Source organism: Morone saxatilis, unplaced genomic scaffold (assembly GCF_004916995.1).
Source record: "Morone saxatilis isolate NCDOM2014 unplaced genomic scaffold, NCSU_SB_2.0 Contig22, whole genome shotgun sequence".
NCBI lineage: Eukaryota > Metazoa > Chordata > Actinopteri > Moronidae > Morone > Morone saxatilis.
Window position 1 is genome coordinate 24,159,196 of NW_023339785.1, and position 17,572 is coordinate 24,176,767.

General features: G+C 40.2%; 1 protein-coding gene and 1 long non-coding RNA gene across 2 annotated transcripts in view; one reads left to right on the forward strand and one right to left on the reverse strand.

Annotated features, from left to right (window-relative positions):
• Positions 1–17,572, reverse strand: part of LOC118333375 — a 598,798-nt gene that overhangs the window by 192,985 nt on the left and 388,241 nt on the right. The window lies entirely within an intron of this gene.
• The window catches only part of mtnr1al (melatonin receptor type 1A like), a 17,055-nt gene continuing 6,350 nt past the window's right edge, over positions 6,868–17,572 (forward strand). Inside the window, exon 1 of the mRNA XM_035668976.1 lies at positions 6,868–7,224. Coding sequence (XP_035524869.1) covers positions 6,930–7,224 — 295 coding nt within the window. The 5' untranslated portion in view covers positions 6,868–6,929. The remainder of the gene's footprint in view (positions 7,225–17,572) is intronic.

The following is a 17,572-nucleotide window of genomic DNA, read 5'->3' on the forward strand; positions in this document are numbered from 1 at the left end:
AATAAAATTGAGTTGAATTTAATTTAATTAACTTGTTGAGATGTGGCAACATGCATATTACATATATAGGATTCATTTTCATACGCATTAAACCTTTCAGTGAGCCCTTGTGACCTGTATAGAGGCATCTGCATTTATTATGTTTCTCCACTTATTTCTTCAGGTTTTCATTTTAATTTCTATATACATGTGACCGGTGTGTAGATGTAAGATTTAAAAAACTGCACACACCTTATTAGTTATATCCAATTCATAGATCATGTATAGTTCACAGGTTAAGGAATATTCATAAATATGTAGATTTGGACATGTGCATTAATATCCATTTATATTAATCAAAAGGTACAAGAGCGCGTGCCTTTTTGTGTGTGTGTCATAGAGGCTTTGACCTCCGTTTGCATCTCCCCTTCCACACACATACAGCATCACAGTGATTCCTGGAAATCAACAAAATAAAACACCTTCAATGGGATCTATGAGAGCACTAATGTAGGCAACATGGCTCTGCAGGAGCATGTATGTGTGTGTGTGCATGTTAGACCCTGTGGGAAGGTGTGTGTACCCGCACATGCATGTCTCTGTGGGAAGGTGTGTGTGTGAGTGTTTACATGTGCCTCGCCGTCATGTGAGGCCAAGCTCTGCTGTACTTTAATAAATAGTTTTGTGGAAACAGCAATTCACACACAATTCTGTTGTGACTATGGGCAGTAATGAACCAACAGGACAGAGGGACGGGTCAAAGGTCAGAAAAAACCTATTTCACAGCCCCACACCTCTCAAGCTAGGCTGTAGAGATTTCTGGGAGATATGGTCTAAAATTGCACCTCATTGTTCCACACCTATAGGACTGTATACAGCAGGAAACAACAGGTGATTTACTGCAGCAAAACGCTCCTAAATTACATGAATAAATGGAATCAATAAGTGAGGCTGCTAAAGGTGTCACAGCACATGAAATATTTATTCATGAGAAACTGGATCTATTGTTTGCACTGAGACAGATACATAGTAGTACATCATATATGATACATGTTCTATAGAGAAAATATAATAGCTACGTTTGTATGTATTCACACATTGTTACACTATTTTGCTATGTTGCCAGCAGTATGAGGCGATGTGTCTCACCTCTGCCTACCTGGCCAATCATTTGTCAGATTGTCAGAAAGTTACAAAACAAATTAGTGAGAGGCAGCCATTCCAAAGTTTTGACGTCGGAAAGGTGTGAGAGGAGGGTGTGCGACCTCATCCGTCCTCACCAGAACTTAATTGGTTGTTTGTACAAACACCTAGAAAGACTGATGTATACGTTTTCCTGACATGTGACCTCTTGGCTGAAAGACAGAAGTGATGTCATGTTGTTGCAAAACTTCTTAATATCAGATCTTAAGACCATCCTTTGTGATGGTTTTAGAAGGCCGTCCTGCTAATAAAGATGTCAGATCAGAAAACAGTCGTACCATTTTTTTAAGGCAATGGCGAACAACCTGTTTTGTTGTTTAGTTACTTTTTTGACTGCTATATTTAAAAAATAAATAAATAAAACATAACTTTTGATCTTTGATCTTGAAGGGAACTTTTAATCAGTCCTGACTTTCGTGCTTGATTTAGTTTTTCTACTTTTTCCATGCCTGCTCAACTGCTGATCATGAGACATCCGTCCTCATTTTCAGGTATGTTTCTGTGCTGTTATTTTGACTGAACTCAGGGAGTGAATGCCTCAGGGTCTAAAATAAACCTCTCATAAGATGCTGAGTGTGAACGTGCTCTGAAATTACAGACTTATTTATGCATGATGCACAGGAGATGGAATATGTTAATAAAAAACAACTACTGTGTGTTTGTTTCTCTTTCGATGTGGTTTTCTGTAAACATGAGGTTTTCTGCATCTCTGTGCGTGAGTGTTTTTGCACGTGTTGAGTGTTGGTGTATTCACAACGTATCATCATTCATAAAGCATGCTTCGCCTTGTTTGGTCAAACATTCCAATAAAGCACAGGTGTATTTGCATATACTGTGTGTGTTAAGTGTGTGTGTGTGTGTGTTTGGATGCTTACATGCAACTAACACACTGAGTCATAATATTCATAGAGGAGATATTTTAAGCACCAACAAAGTGCATGTCAGATGAGGGAGAGGAGTATTTGCCCTGTTTGGATGAAAATCCAAAGACTTGGCGAACGTTGCGTTTGATGTGGAAATGAATGATTCAGATTCTCTGGGCACCGTCTTGTCTTTTTATACCCCAGCCCCCCCCCCCTTCCTCTTCTTTCTTCTCTTGTTTTGGACCTGCGCCCATGGTCTAGATCCATCTCCTTATCCACTCCATCATGTACCATGAGTTGAACTGTTTTAATATGAGCTGCTGTGAGGTTTCCCATATTCCTGTGCTGCTATTTGTGGTTCAGTTTAAGTTCGGAGGTAGTTGCCTGAATGTATCTTTCCTGCAAGTCTCATCAAAGTTGGACGAATATCGTCTGAATCTGCATTGAAGAATAACTACGCATCAGCTGAAAAACCTTTTTTGTGTTCAAAAAAAAAAAAGTGTTGACATCACTGTTGGGTGTGACTACAGGTGCAATGGTTGTCAAGACTTCCAACAAGAAACAGTCAGTGAAGTTACATTTTTCAGATGCCTGTTAAAGGTTCATTACTTTCAGAAAACTTTTGTTACCAGTGGCCATTAAGTAAACTGCAGTCAGCATTCTATTGCTCGCGCTTGCACTCCTGCACAGTTTTGCCCGGGCATGGGCAAAAAGTGACATTGACTAGACTGAATGCTGGGCAATAACAATATCATATTTAGAATAGTATTACTATCAGCAATGTTCCTATATTATATGTGGACCATTGACTCTGTGCTACTAACCAGCTTGCTGTTTACAAATCCCCCCATCAGCCACCAAAACCAAACCAGAAATTTGTCCATGTTAGGGAGGGTTGCCACCCGGCCCGTAAATATGGGATCATCTCACATTGAAAAATAATAATCAATATGGGACGCAATTTGTGTATCTTTAGGCTCTAATGTATACAACATGTTTTTACCTGACTTGGATAACATTAGAAATAATAAAACCAATAGGTTTATTTCAATGAATACCTCCAGCTCAAGTACGCTGTAAAAAGTAAGAGGCGGTCCAAATACAGATCTGAATGGCAGACCACAAGTGGATCAGTCCTGTCAGTGGGAATGGGAATTAATTGAGTATTTTCTGTCGCCTATGGTGGAGTGTGTGACCTCAAGCAACATTCAGCAGAGGACTACTACATCCGAGCAGCACCAGAGCAGAGTCTAGAACTCAATTCATGAAACCTCAGAACTGTACTGTTGTTATTAGATCGTACTGTGTTTAAAGCACTGAGATAAAGTCAGTCGTTTGGAGTCATCATCTTTCTTCAGATACTCACATTACCAGTTCTCTGAGGATGTCAGCCGAAGACCCGCCCCTCTCCGTGGATAAGAGCGTGTGTGTATGTGTGAGCGTTAGATAGAGAGATTTAACCAATAATCCACTTAATCTTCCAAAGGCTAGGCTAATTCAATTTTATATATAGGCCGATATACAGTATAAATTCACTCAACCTAGATAAATTACCTTTATTGTTTCTCCACATTTCCCTCACTCTGGAACAGGTGGATCTTTATTCCAGTGCCTATATCCAGGAATCCAGGAGAGCTGATCAGTTTCACACTTAAGTAAGGAATTTATTTTAATTTAACAGACCATACATTTTGCTCATGTCTATGATGTGATGTTTTGAACCTTCTTGTAATTGATGAAACTGCGACTTACTCTATTGACTCTTTATTTCATTTACTTTCTTGTTGAGAGTAGCAGAGGACTTTTTTAAAATTGATGCATAAAAAGCACTACATGGTGAATAAAATCATCACCAGAAAGGATGAAATAAAGTGTCTGACACTCCCACAGAGGAACCCCAGATCCCCCGCTTGATTAGCGTCCACCACAGCATTGGGCCGCTGCCAAGGTGTCCCTTATCTTTCCACACTGAAGGTGGCCACTCTAGTGTTAGTAATAAAGGTAATGTTAGCCAGCTAAAACCACAATATCACATTTCACAAGCTTTGCAGTAATGTTAGCTTTGACTTTGGACTTGGTGGTGTGGTGGGTGTCAGTTGGGGACGTTAGCGGACTCCATTGATAAACTCACGTTAGGTAGTGTTGCACATTGTTGACACTGTAGTGAAGTGGCGAGAGAGGGCACTCGGGAACGCATCACAAACTTTAGATTTTTCTGGAAGTCCGACCCACATCCCTGCATAGAAGCATAGCATCTGTCCACAGGCAACCGAGAAAGTCAGGGAAGATCTCATTATTTAAGTTATGTTACAACCCGTTCACACATTGGCAATAAAAAGTGATTCATAAATAAAAATAACTAAACAATGCAAATTGTAAAGACAAGTGTATGTGTGCAGAAATTCCAGTGTCAGTTGGAGCTAGGAAGAATGATATTGACCTTTAATTACAGCGCCCTCATCAGGCCAAATAAAGTCATATTTAAAGATAACCATGAACATGGTGCCAAAATGTATCAACCCCTCTAGTTTCATCAAAATTGAGCAATAGTTGTGCCTGATACATCATTTTTCACTATTACAAGACATCCAACTTACTGTTTAAGTGCCCAAATTCAATTTTGACATATTTGTATTCTCTAGTGGGGAGTTATGCACGAATTTGGAGTTATGAAGTACAGGAAAAACACCAGTGCACCAGTGCACATACAGAGTCCACATATTTCACTGACATCAATGTGATAAAGTCCTGAAGCCTGCTTTTCTGGTTTCTGAGCCCTGTTTTGAGAACTGAGCTTCTCACTCTTTCTCACATAGAATTGGCTCATTTGCTCTCAAAGGCTGAGCTGCCCATCTGAGAGAAAAAAAAATGTGGCTGCATAAATATGAGTCCCATAATTGCTTAGGTTACACCAAATGTAATCGCCTTGTCGTCTAATCTTCTGTCACTTTTACACAGAGGTGGGGTGGCCCTGTGCCCCCTGTCATGTAGCACTGTAGCATTCAAACTTGGCATTGTTTCCGTTGTTTGAGGGCTCCGGGTAAGTCTTTTGAAGTTGTGGAAATGATTAATGACGAATGATATAACCATGGGACTGAGGACTCGTCCATTATGACTGGTCATAAGGCAAATTCAAAAAGGCAATAACTGTGAAGGGGATTTTTAAATAATAGCTCTGCCATTTTTTTTTATCTACCATTAACTGACTGGCTGGCATCCAACAGCTAAATATCCTCACTAGTATTATTACCTGATACAGCTGCATAATGTGTCTGAGGCACTCAGCAGTGAGTTTACTGTTGCCTTTTGTTAATTTATGAGATTTTAAATCATATATATCATAGGCACTTAGCACAAAAAAAAATCCCATGGTATTCATATAGTACATTTAATTTAGGTTAATAGAGATCGCACATTAGAGCTGAAGTCTGAATAGGGCGGCAGTTCCGTTAATGGACACGTTATAGGGAATAAAACAGTTGATACGGAAAAAGGTCGAGGTTAGTTCACTGCTGAGAATCAGAGATGGACTGTGAGTTCTTCCACACACCAGAGGGACACGAACCGTCCCATGGAGCCTTCAGGGGAGACCGTGAGGCGCGCACCCGAGAGGTGCGTGAGGGCACGCGCAACCTCATCTGGAAGAGGCGATAAGAAGCTGAGCGAGAGAGAGCATCACTGGGGATCAAATGAAAGCGTTCTGCGCACAGGTGAAACCCTGGACAGATGAACAGATTGGGGTTGGAATCAGAGAAATGGGAAAAGGACAAACAACACAGGAGGAGAAAATAGACAGAAAGGGAAAAAGTCCAGAACAGAGGAAAGGACATGAAGAGAGCGCATCACTGGTGGATCATATGAAGAGCACAACCACAGCACAGGAGAGAGAGAGAGAGAGAGAGAGAGAGCATCCTTGTTGGCGCTATAAGGCTCGTACAAGGACTCAGACGCTCAGAGTTGAAGTTGCTTTCTGCACTTGAGAGTCTGAATGGCGGACAGACCGGATCCTGGAACTGAATGAAGCGGACTCATGACTAACGGAGCGGATTTGTGAATGAACCCTCAGAGTGGAGGCATCAGGAAAGGACTCGATTGACAAAAAGCTGACCGGCAGTTTTTTCCAGTTGAAATGGGAACTGAATGACGGACTGGAAACCGCCTGCTTGTATTTAAAAGACTTTTATTGCGTTTTCTCTCTCTGACTGTTGATCACTGAGGAAACCTTGAGCGTAAATGGCCAGATTAAACAACCTACACAGGTAGACAGCGGGACTAGTCATTGTTAAACTCTACTAGTTCTAGACTCGTCGCTCCGGTGCCATTGCGCGCAACGACGCGCAGTTCCCCGGTGCTCCTAGACTCACAGCCGCATGGACGCAGGAAGAAGGGATGCTGAGGGGCTGCAGCATCCCCCAAAACCAGGAATTAAACCATCAACTGATGAAAAAAAGTTGAAACTGATCATGTGTTCTCATTAATTACTGGAATATAAGTTAGTACATTTATTTAGTGTGTGTCCGTTTATTATCAAGTGTTAGTCCGTGTTAGATTCCTTGTGATGGTGCAGCAGGTTGATGCTTTTCTATCAGCGCGGACACACTGAGGTGATTTAGAGAAAGTTTGTATCAAGGGAGACCGGGTCGTGGCTCAGATCTCTGTCAGGTCTGCAGTTCTCATGCATCAGTTCAGTGCAGTTACTGTGGCTGCTGGCAGGTCTGTAAATTCGTGTTTATAACCATTAGATATCAGTGATTCTGGTCACTCAAATGAAAACACAAACTGTTCATGTCGTCAAGCATTTTTAATGACGTCAGTGTGCACAGGGACTTTCTATCAGCACCCCAACTCTGACTGACTTCCAGCCTCTCTGGACCGCCGTGCGGTATGCTGAATGGACCGACCTTCCTCGACCACGACCCGATGGGACTCGTCGACCCGAGGCACCTGCCGCAACTGATGTCTCTGGAGGACCATGAGCCCACCATGGTGGAAGGGACCCTGGTGCCCCGCAACTCCACGCCGGCAGGAGAGGAGGGGGCTCCGGGTCAGCAGCACCAGTCCTTCCCCTGGGTGGTGACCCTGCTGGCCGGCGTCCTGATCACGACCATCGTGGTGGATGTTATCGGGAACCTGCTGGTCATCGTGTCCGTGTTCAGGAACAAGAAACTCAGGAAAGCAGGTAAAGGGTTATCAGCTATGGAGGAGAATATCTGACAGAATGACAGTTAAAAGCTTTTAACATAATCTCACTTTGCTGTGCAGTTTTGATCTTCTACTTTTATACTGTAAGGACCCCATAATATCCATGTAGTACCTGAATGGTGATGGAAGTGTATTACCAAACTTTATTCCATTTTTCTGGAGGTAATGTCTCTATGAACTTCTTCTATTTTCTTATATTCAATTATATATATTATATTCATATACTAAATGATAATATATAAATATATTAATGTATTTAGTTATCACATGAACTAAGTTTCAATTTCCTGCAGAAAAAGGAAATACTAAAATGTCACTAAAACACACAGTTTTGAAACAGAAAGAATTATTATTGCATTGTAGATACTACTATACATTATACACTACTATCCTGTATTATAGGAGGCAGATACAATTTCCACATCGTGTCCATTGACAGCAGTCAAAGTGAACTGCTACACTACCTGCTTATTGATGATAAAGCTTTCTGTGTAGACTGCAGTTTTTTGACACTTCCTCCGTATTACGAGATCTCGAGCAGGACAGGTCTGGTTGGAGAAGCTGTTTCACTCCTTGAGAGCTCAGTTCTCTGCAACTTTTCTTTGCATCTGCATTTTTCTGCCACTGCTATGCTGAGCCACTTCAAGAGATTACTTGATGTCTTACTCAAGGACACAGTGTTTGGCTGCTGCACACGATTGGACACCAAACACTGCATAACATGTTGTTGTAGCTTTATAAAAATGCAACACTGACAGAATATTTGTCACCGTCACTCTCTGAAAACAGTGACAATCCAGACTCTTGCTCTGCAGATGCAGGCTGGGAGATTTGCCATCTTGGCTCACAGTCAAGGACTTCTGGATGAAAAAGTAGCGAAGCTGTAGTTGATGACTCACTGTAATCGATGTGTAAATCTGATAGTAGCCACAGACTGATGTGGACTACAAGCCTTCAAGAGCAACGCTGCGCATAAATAACCCGGGCACTTACTGTAGGACCCCTCAAACACACAGTTGTAGAAAAAATCAATCAGAAATAATATAGAAGTGAGTTAGAAGAGTTACATTCTCCTCGGCTGCATGTGACCAAATGTCAGACTGCTTTGCTTTGCCTTTGTATTGTAGTGACCATCTTCATTTAGCACTAAATCCCGCAGTTTATTTATTGACCGCCTGCTTCCACAAGATTTGCCTTCTGCGGGATGCCAATCCCAATGCAGTCCTCTACTGGCGACCAAATGCTGAAAAAGTTTATGGAAAGCAGGTTAATGTGTCAGAGGACACGTGCAGTGTTTCTCATTCAACAGCTCACATTTACACCCTCGTGGTAATAAGCACTGTCCTCAAAGTCTAAATAAACCAGCACTTTTAGTTTTTATGTTTTGGTGTCAAAATGTTTCCCTACTGTACACAGCAACAGTGAAGTAATCATCATGTTGGGTTTTATGATTTTGCAATGTTTTGTTTTTGTTAAATGGTTATACAGCTGAATACATGAATTAGTTTGAAAGATGTGCTGCAGTGATGCATTCAAATGCTGGTGAGAAACTCTGACATCTGAGCGTTGAGTGTGTGGAGCGGCTCTCCAGAACAATGTCCAAGGAAAAATTCAATGTGACAAACATGGACACTGTGAAAAGAATTATGTTTTAACACTTTATTAAAATCCACATCAAGATGATGATTATTATAATCACACATGTTCAAAATGTTTAACACCTTATTCGGGATGCACCGATACCACTTACATTTTGGTACTTGTCAATACCGCAGTGGCGGTTCTATCTTGAATGACACCCTCGGCGAGACCCCCTTCGAGCGCCTCCTGCAATTAAAAAAAACACAAAATTCTGCACAAAATGTTATGTTTTATTATAACAACATAAGTGAAGCAGAGAATTATATTTCTCGATTGCACAAATCCTTTTACTCAGAACGTTGCGATTGTAACTGATTGCCACTTGGAACAGGAAACACACTTTTTAATCTCCACCTCCAACATTGCCAAAAGACACTGAGCACAGTTCTGCACACAATATGACAGTATAAGTTATCAGAACTTAGAGAACCACAAGGACATTACCTATTTTTGTTAGCCATTTCACACAATTCAGAAAAACTAAATGTTAATGTTGAGTCTTTAATTGAATTAAATGTATTGTTAGCGAGGAAAACCTATGTTTGGTTCTTCAGATTTTCTGTCAATGTCAAGCTGCTCCTGCCTTTGTTTCTGTGACTTTCCTAGGAACCTTTTCTATATTTTAATCATATCTAGTAGTGGGGAAGTTTGGATGGACATAATGAAAGAATATTAAAAAATTCCCAAATTTACAGGAATAAATATGTTTACGGTGGGAGGGGGACTAATTAAGAGTGTGGCTGCTTTGAGTGACAGGTGGGTGCCGTCACAGGCGGCTGGTTTCAGCAACCAGGCTGCATTCAGCCTGCCTCAGCTCCAAGTTATTTGTCCATTTTTGGATTAGCTGGGAGCTGGCAGAGTCAGGACTGCCAAGATGGCAATGGCCAGAGCCGACCACACTAAGGCTCTTCAGAAACCTATGGGTGACGTCATGGAGACTATGTCCAAATGTTTTAGTGGTCTGTTCATTTCAGTGACTGTATTTCAATGTGAAGCAGGTCCTATACGACATGTCGAAATACAGTAATTGAAAGGATGTTGAAATAATAGTAAAAAGTGACCTAAACATCTGAAATAGATTAATTTAATGTTCCTTTAACTTTAACTGGCTGAAAATAGCTTAAACAGGACGTGGATCTCTTGACTGTAGAGTGATAAGAGTATAAAGAAAATGATGTTGGGTCAAGAAGCAAAAAAAAGCAAACAAACAAGATGCGGAGGGTGGGTCTAGCAGGGCAATTATCTTTATCTCCATCCAAGATCATTTTCTTTTATCTGAGCGTCTAAATGTGCAGCCTCCGATCATCCGGTCACAGTCAAGCTCCAGAGCCCATCACTTGTCACGGTGACAAATTAGCATTGCCATCGCTATAAATCAATACATAAGCAGACACATTCTGTCATTCCCTTCAGCTCCATTAAGCTGTCCTATACAAAACAGTCAAAAAAGATGAGTCATTCGTTCTTGCTTTTCCATCAATCTGGAAGTAATCCCTGAGTGAAAATCTAACGATCGGAGGTGGAAAACTGGATGAATTGTTCACCAATCTCAATTGTTCTTCCCGTCGCCTCCTCATTCATCTGATCTCCCCCTCCTGTCCTCTCTTATCTCCTTTTCTACCCCCTCTCCCTTTCCGTCGGCTACCCCATCGTCTCAACTCTCATGTCAATTCATCTCCCGCCTTTCTAATTCTCCTTCTCTCTCCTCTATCCTGCCTTTCTTGTCCTTTCCATTTGATTCATTCCTTTGGACCTTTCTCCTCACCTTTCCTCTACTCCTCTCAGCGTCCTCTCTTTTCTCCCTTTTCAATCTCTTTCCTCTACTCTTAATTACTCTGCTCTTCCTTCCTCTCTTGCCCTGCCTGGTTTCCCATCTCTCTGATTTTCTCCTTTATATTCCTACCCTTTCTTCTCCTCTTCTTTTCTCCTACCGGTGAACTACCGTCCTCCCCTCCATCCATCATATTCTCTCTCCATCTGCCCTGTCAGAGTCACATTACCTCATCATCAGCAAAGTCCTGTCACAGTTCATTAAGTCACCAAACCGACAGATTATCTTCATTCATAATCACATTCAGCTCAGACTCAATACACCTACCTGGGCTGCAAAAAAACCCACTTAGAAATACAAATGTGCCAGTGTATTCTGGGAGAGCAGTTCTATGGAAATGGCTGTAATTGTTTAAATCTGAGAAGGCAATTATCGTGTCAATGCAGACGCATGTTTTCGCTTGTTTGACTGCTTGGTGGAATTGCTGCATTGTGTTTCGCATTGCTGGTTCCTGGCTGATGGCCCAGACTCACTGAATTCAACTAATTTGTTGCCCCTGCAATTGCAAAAACTGTGTCCAGCTGGAAATCAATTTACCCAAGCATGAATGAGTCTGACAGTCTTCATTGATCTTGAGGCCGGTAGATCAGTGGTTCTCAACCTTTTCAGAGCCAGACGACAGTCCCACCTGGACATAGTAATCCACAGCAGACCAGGCTGGTGATGAACTCTAAATGTCACCCAGATCCATTCATGAACTTGCATTTTTAATACATCTGTTCTTTGGTAGGGCTGCTGATTATTCTGTCTTGATTGTTCAAGCTTTTAGTGTCCAGACTGCTGCAGTAAAAGGCCAAGGGCTGCTACATGGGATGCTTATGGTACAGACACCCTTGGTCCATTGACTGATGTCAAGTCATTGGATCATAGTCAGTTTCTATGGACAGCAGAAGATCCGGCCACGCGGTGCATGATGGATACACTGCCACAAGTTGACTGACCATTCACACAATCTGAATTTGCATAAAAATAACTTAAAATGTATGCAAATAATGTCCGTCCTTCATAGCTCTACTAATGGTCAAAGTTGTATTTATACCTTTTGAGACAAAAGACAAAACAACTAATATAATGTGCTCTATAAGAGAATAATACATCATCTTGAAATTTGTTATATATCAAAATATCTGTATGTCGTGATAAATGTCAGCTGTCCCGCACAGATTTGGTCAGTTTTAAGTGTGGGATGGCGCGTGGTGCATCATGAGAAGTAAAGCTGAGCAGATGGCGGTTCTCTGCATGTTGCACTAAATCCCAAACCAAGTGGTCTGACAGCTGGAAACCAGCATGAAGGGGGGTCAGCTCTGAAATATCACCCACTGAGTGGATTTATTTGTAAGATAAGCTCACAATTCTTCTTTGACCTTCACTTTCATCTCAAGACACACCAGAGTTCGCTTTGAGGAACTCAACGAGCCCTGAAGCTCCCAGCTAACAAAACTTATTATGTAAATGAGAAAACTCTTTGAGTTCCAACAGTTTGAAATGGTCTGTGGGGACAAGATTACATGAATATGGGCTTTTATAGCATTTTATCCAGTATGAAACTGAAAGTGAATCAGTCCATTAAATCCCAGTCTATTCAAATCTATGTAGATAGATTTCAACATTTTTAATTAACTAAAGATGTAAAGTACACTACATAACCTAGTTGAGATTTAACTGGAAAGTAAACAAGTATGAATAGTAGCCCAAATAATGCTCACAACCAGCAAATTAAATATAACACATTTCATGAGTTTAAAGGTAGCCAACACTGACTTTTGGTTTCAGGACACAAACAGTGGTCTCTTGGACTTTCTCTCCCTTTATACGTTGTTTGACTTCAGTGGCGACAAAGGTTCATAGTTCATAGTTTAACAATGCTTTAATTGCTACATGTGGATACTGTATTGCAAGAGTGGATGTTGTAGAAAAACAAATTAAATATGTTGTAAATTAGTGGTTTTGGTCATAAAACAAATTAGAATATGTTCAGTAATGTCTGGTGTGTCATTGCTTCACCAAAGATTCTGTAAAGCTCATAGCACACCGACCAATCATTCTCATCAACAGGGGACGTTTTAATGTTGGCAGTTGTCTTGATTGTGTTTTTAAAACTAACTGCCCATGGCACCCAGCAAGACAGTTGATCAAATCGAGAAATGCTGGAAATATTTGAAGAAATCTGGAGAAAACATTGGTTATTAAGAAGAAAACACAAAGGGGCTTGGTTTTGTACTCTCCTCTCGAGTCGCACTAAAGCAGTACTACAGGCTGTTGGAAAAGGTTACATCACAAGAAGTCAAAATACTAATTACAAGGACTGCATCTCTCATTTAACGCTAATACTGGCCATGCAGGAGCTGCATTGCTATGGATATGTGTCATATGTGTGTTCTGTTGGGGTATTAGTCCGTTTGAAAGCACGGCAAACTGACCAAACTTCATCAGACACAGACTGAACATGTCAAATCTACCCAAACATCTCCAGATGAGGAAGGACAGCCACGGCATATCAAACAAACACCTGTGTTTGTTGGAGAATGTTTGATTGGTGTGGCCTTAAGTATCCTACTTCAAGCAGCGTTTCGTGGAGCTACAATATGAGGAGCCGACTCAAAAGTGGTGCATTTATCGACATTGTAGAGAAACATTTGGAACGCCCGAGATGTGGAATGTAGTGCAGGAGTTGTTTGAGAAGTTTCTAAGAAAGTTGTGACCCTGCATCAACGTTACAATGCATTGTTACTTCTGTGAATTTAAGCTGACAACATTTGCCATCAAAATGTTCAAAAGTCACCTTTTATGCCTACAAAGGGGTACAGACACTGGATTCCAGGAAGCAAATTCACCAGATAACAGCGAGGTCTTTAAAATTGGAACCATCCATCAGAGCTGAACCTTGTATCTGTAAGACCTTGTTCAGCTGCTAACCCACAGCAGAACGTTTGAACATTGTGGTAACACTGACCGAGTTAGTCGAGAAAATCTATTTGTCTACGCCCTTATGAATTTTAAGACAGGTCTGGCAGAGTTAATTTTCCCTTTTCATCTCACTGAATGGGATCTATCTTGTTAACTATAGATCTCAAGGGAATATACGGAGTGCAGTGTCATGACTACACATCATTAAAGCTTTACAGCTTCAGTATTGGGTGACTGCACTGCCCGAGCAAGGTCACAGCTGGCCAGCAGGCGAAAGAAATATTTATGGAAACTCCCCTCTGGGTTTTCAGATAGCACACCTTTTAAAAATGCTGTGTGGTACAGTACTTGCCCTGTTGACAGCATTTTCAACAACACGTGAAGCAGGGATGGACAACCGTATGTCATGGAGGGCTGAGAGTGTTGTTACTTATTTAATCACTGCATTACATGATTTCACTAATTAGCTCATCCTTAGCTTATGAGAAACAAACTGTGTGGTGCTGCATTCATGAACACTGCATGAACAGAGTGGAGGCGTATACCACTCAAATTTTGATATTTAGTGCCTCTACAGAAGGTTGAATCACTGTATTTGTTGTTGGTTTTTGCAGCTAGGCCTAAATCTGACTATATCTAAAGTGTTGACATTTTAAGGTCCAATTTTGTGTCATTGGGTTTTAAAGTTGTACGATTTTCAGTTCTTGTTCACTTGGAAACACCTGTGTTTATGGTGGGAACAGAAAATACTGCTTGAGCAGCTAAATACAACAGAAGGGCTACTGGTGTACGTATCTGTTTGCAGTGAAGCCAAGAATGACCATTTTCTTTTTTCGCAAACATCTTTGAATAACAATTGTGTTTAGAGCTAACCGCAGTGACAAATTCCTGTGACTGCGCTTTTGCTTTTGACAATCTGTCCTCAGTCCAACATGAGAATGAAGAAGTAGCACTTCAGCAGCAAAGAAGTGATAGAAATAGAGGCTGTTAATGCTAATGTTGGCTATTTAGTGATAGCTTATTAAGGTAGCTAATTGTGTAACATTACTGGTTGTTAAGCTTGTTGACAGACAGAACGACCTATGGGAGGGACTGTGCATTTCTATGATAGTGGACACCCCAACTTTCTGGTGATATGCTGCCCCAAATTTGGAAGGGTTTCCAGTTCTTGCATGTAACTCTTTTAATGCAGCTCTAGCAGTGAGTAAACAGTGAGGCTGTTATCATTATTAGATACAATTATATTGGATTACATGCTGCATTATTTAGCTGTGAATTCCTAGTGGTTAATTAGGCAATATAAATCCAGCATGGGACTGGTGGACTCTACCACTACCAATCAAAAGTACTATATAGTCAATAAATTACTGAATTAATTACCATGAATAGAATTGAAGTGGTGTTTGATTTGATAAAAAATATAAATGTATTTTTACTTCCGACAACATGCAGTTCTGACAGCCTCTTGTTGCCATGTTTTCAGTCCAACAGTTAAAGTCATAAAGTGTGTTTTGGCTACAGTAGCTAACAAAATATTGGATAGAAAAATACACAAGGGATTGGTGGGAAAACATTTGGAGGAAATTTATGAATGTATTTCTCTTGGTTCTGCTTTGTCAGTAGGGAGATATTTATTTAAATATTGTGTCTGTGTGTGACGCTTGAGCAACAAATGCTTTTTGAAAGTGACATTAAATTTGTTTTATTAGAGAGATAGTTAAAACAGTAAATCAATCAATCAATTAATCAATCAATCAAATAAGTTTTACACAAACTTTACAAGCAATTAACAAAACAGATTATTATCCAGAGAGAGACCACTGTATGCCAAAACAACAAAAAGAAAAAGTGAATCAAATAAGACTACAATTAAAGATGAGTACCTTACACAATAAGTAATAATACATGTATGAAATATTAAACAAAATAATTGGATTATAATGAAACAGTAAAATGTTAATACAACAAAATAGAATGAAATAAATCGTCTCCAGGCTGACTTTTGCAGTTTCTCTAATATGCAGGGAGATTTTTGACTTTGTTGAGAAATGGTGACACACCTGTAACAGAATAAAATGGCAGCCTATAAGAAATATATTTTTTGGAAGAGATGCAAATTTGGCAAGGCCCAGCCTTTTTAGATGGTTTCCTTACTAAACGTTTTAATGGAACATTTTACCTGTTTACCAATTAATGGTGTTTTGCATTCCTATTGATTTAAGCAAATATAAATGAGCTGGTAATCACATTGTGTAATGGTGCATAATGGCTGATTTGGCACTGTTTGAGGGTTATGTCATGGAACAATTAAATAGAGAGTCATCCATTAAGAGACCAAAGAGTAGAAAGTACTAGTAGTTTTCTGGGAAACAGCTGCTTTGAAATGGTAACACTTCAGGGATACTTCTTTCTCCAGAGTCTATTCTGAACCTGGCAAAAAGATTTTTCATATTACACCCTCTGGGATTGGATTAATCAACAAGAATAACATAATTTGGAAACACTACCATTGCTCCGAGGATGAGTCGAGGAGTGTAATTGTTCTTCTTGTTGTACTTTCATGTCTTTCAGGTTTTATTGCAATGTATATCAAAACTGTTCACAGTGTATTTGGGGCAGAGATGTTACTCTGGAGTTTTCAATATGTCATTTTTCAGTACTCACAAACTTTGGCCGCGGATGACTCAAAATCATGAGGCATAATAGTAATACTCCCCGATCCCAGAGAGCAAAAAAAGGCGTTATGACATCAGCAACAGGTGGCAGGAAGCTTAACAACCCAGCAAACGTCTGCCGTGTTGTTAAGGCATGTGCTCTGCTGCACCGTATGACATGAAGCCATGGCCTCCCTTTTCCTCCCGACATCATGTCTGATGAGCCTGACCTGATCCCAACCACCTGCCCGACTTTCCTCCAGCAGCAGCACACCTGACCGAGGATTCAGCCGCTCTGGTGAGCTGCCACGACACAATGATTTATTTTATTTAATTTTCTGTAACTGCTTGGATACTTGGATACTACATCATTTTTTATAATTCTGTCTGTTTGTATTTTCAGCATTGGAGAGGACGTTGCCGCTGCTGGAGGCATTCGAGATACAATAATGCATCAGATTTTTAACCTCAAAACGTCAGACTGTGACTCTGGAAATAAATTTGTCTTATAGAATTCTCTGCTGTTTGTTTCTGTCATGGGACTGAAGCACAGAAAGTGCACAATACACAATATGTGACTATCAAACACTCACCTCCTGTAGGTTTGAAAGATGGCTGTACAAAATTTGATATTTGGATTTCAATAGTGACATTTTCTGTGGCGTTATCACTCTATTTTTATTTGGCTAAATGTATACCATGCATTGGAATATATGCACATAAATATGGTACCAGAGATAGAGACAGTATGCATATGATTAAAGGCTGGATTTTATGACTTCCATTAACCTTTCCTTTAACCTTTATATCATTGGATCAGGATGGTGAGTCGGTTGTTTTCCCTTCAGTCCGATGAAATTACCCTGAGCTAATGTATATGCGAGATGGATAGTAAAGATGGGACGGATGTGTGAGCTTTTACATCATCAGCAAACTAAAAACAGTTGTATGTAGTTGCATATTTGGCCATGTGAGGCTTAAATATACTGGGAAACAGGAAACGTATTCTTGATTGCAGAGATTCTTGATGCAAGTGTGATTGAGGTTCAGCATACAGCATTAAAAAAAAAAAAAAGTCAATTTCAGATGAGTCTAAACATATAGATTTTGGGTTCAATATCCCTTGAAACACGTGAAAAAATACAAATGCCCATTAGTTTTCCAGGTTTACGAAAATGTAACAAATGAAATTACTTTTTTGACACACATTGTTTGACAATAATATAAAAGAAATAATAATAATAATAATAATAAAAGAAGACCTTTTGTTGTTATTTTCTCAAAAGGAGGAC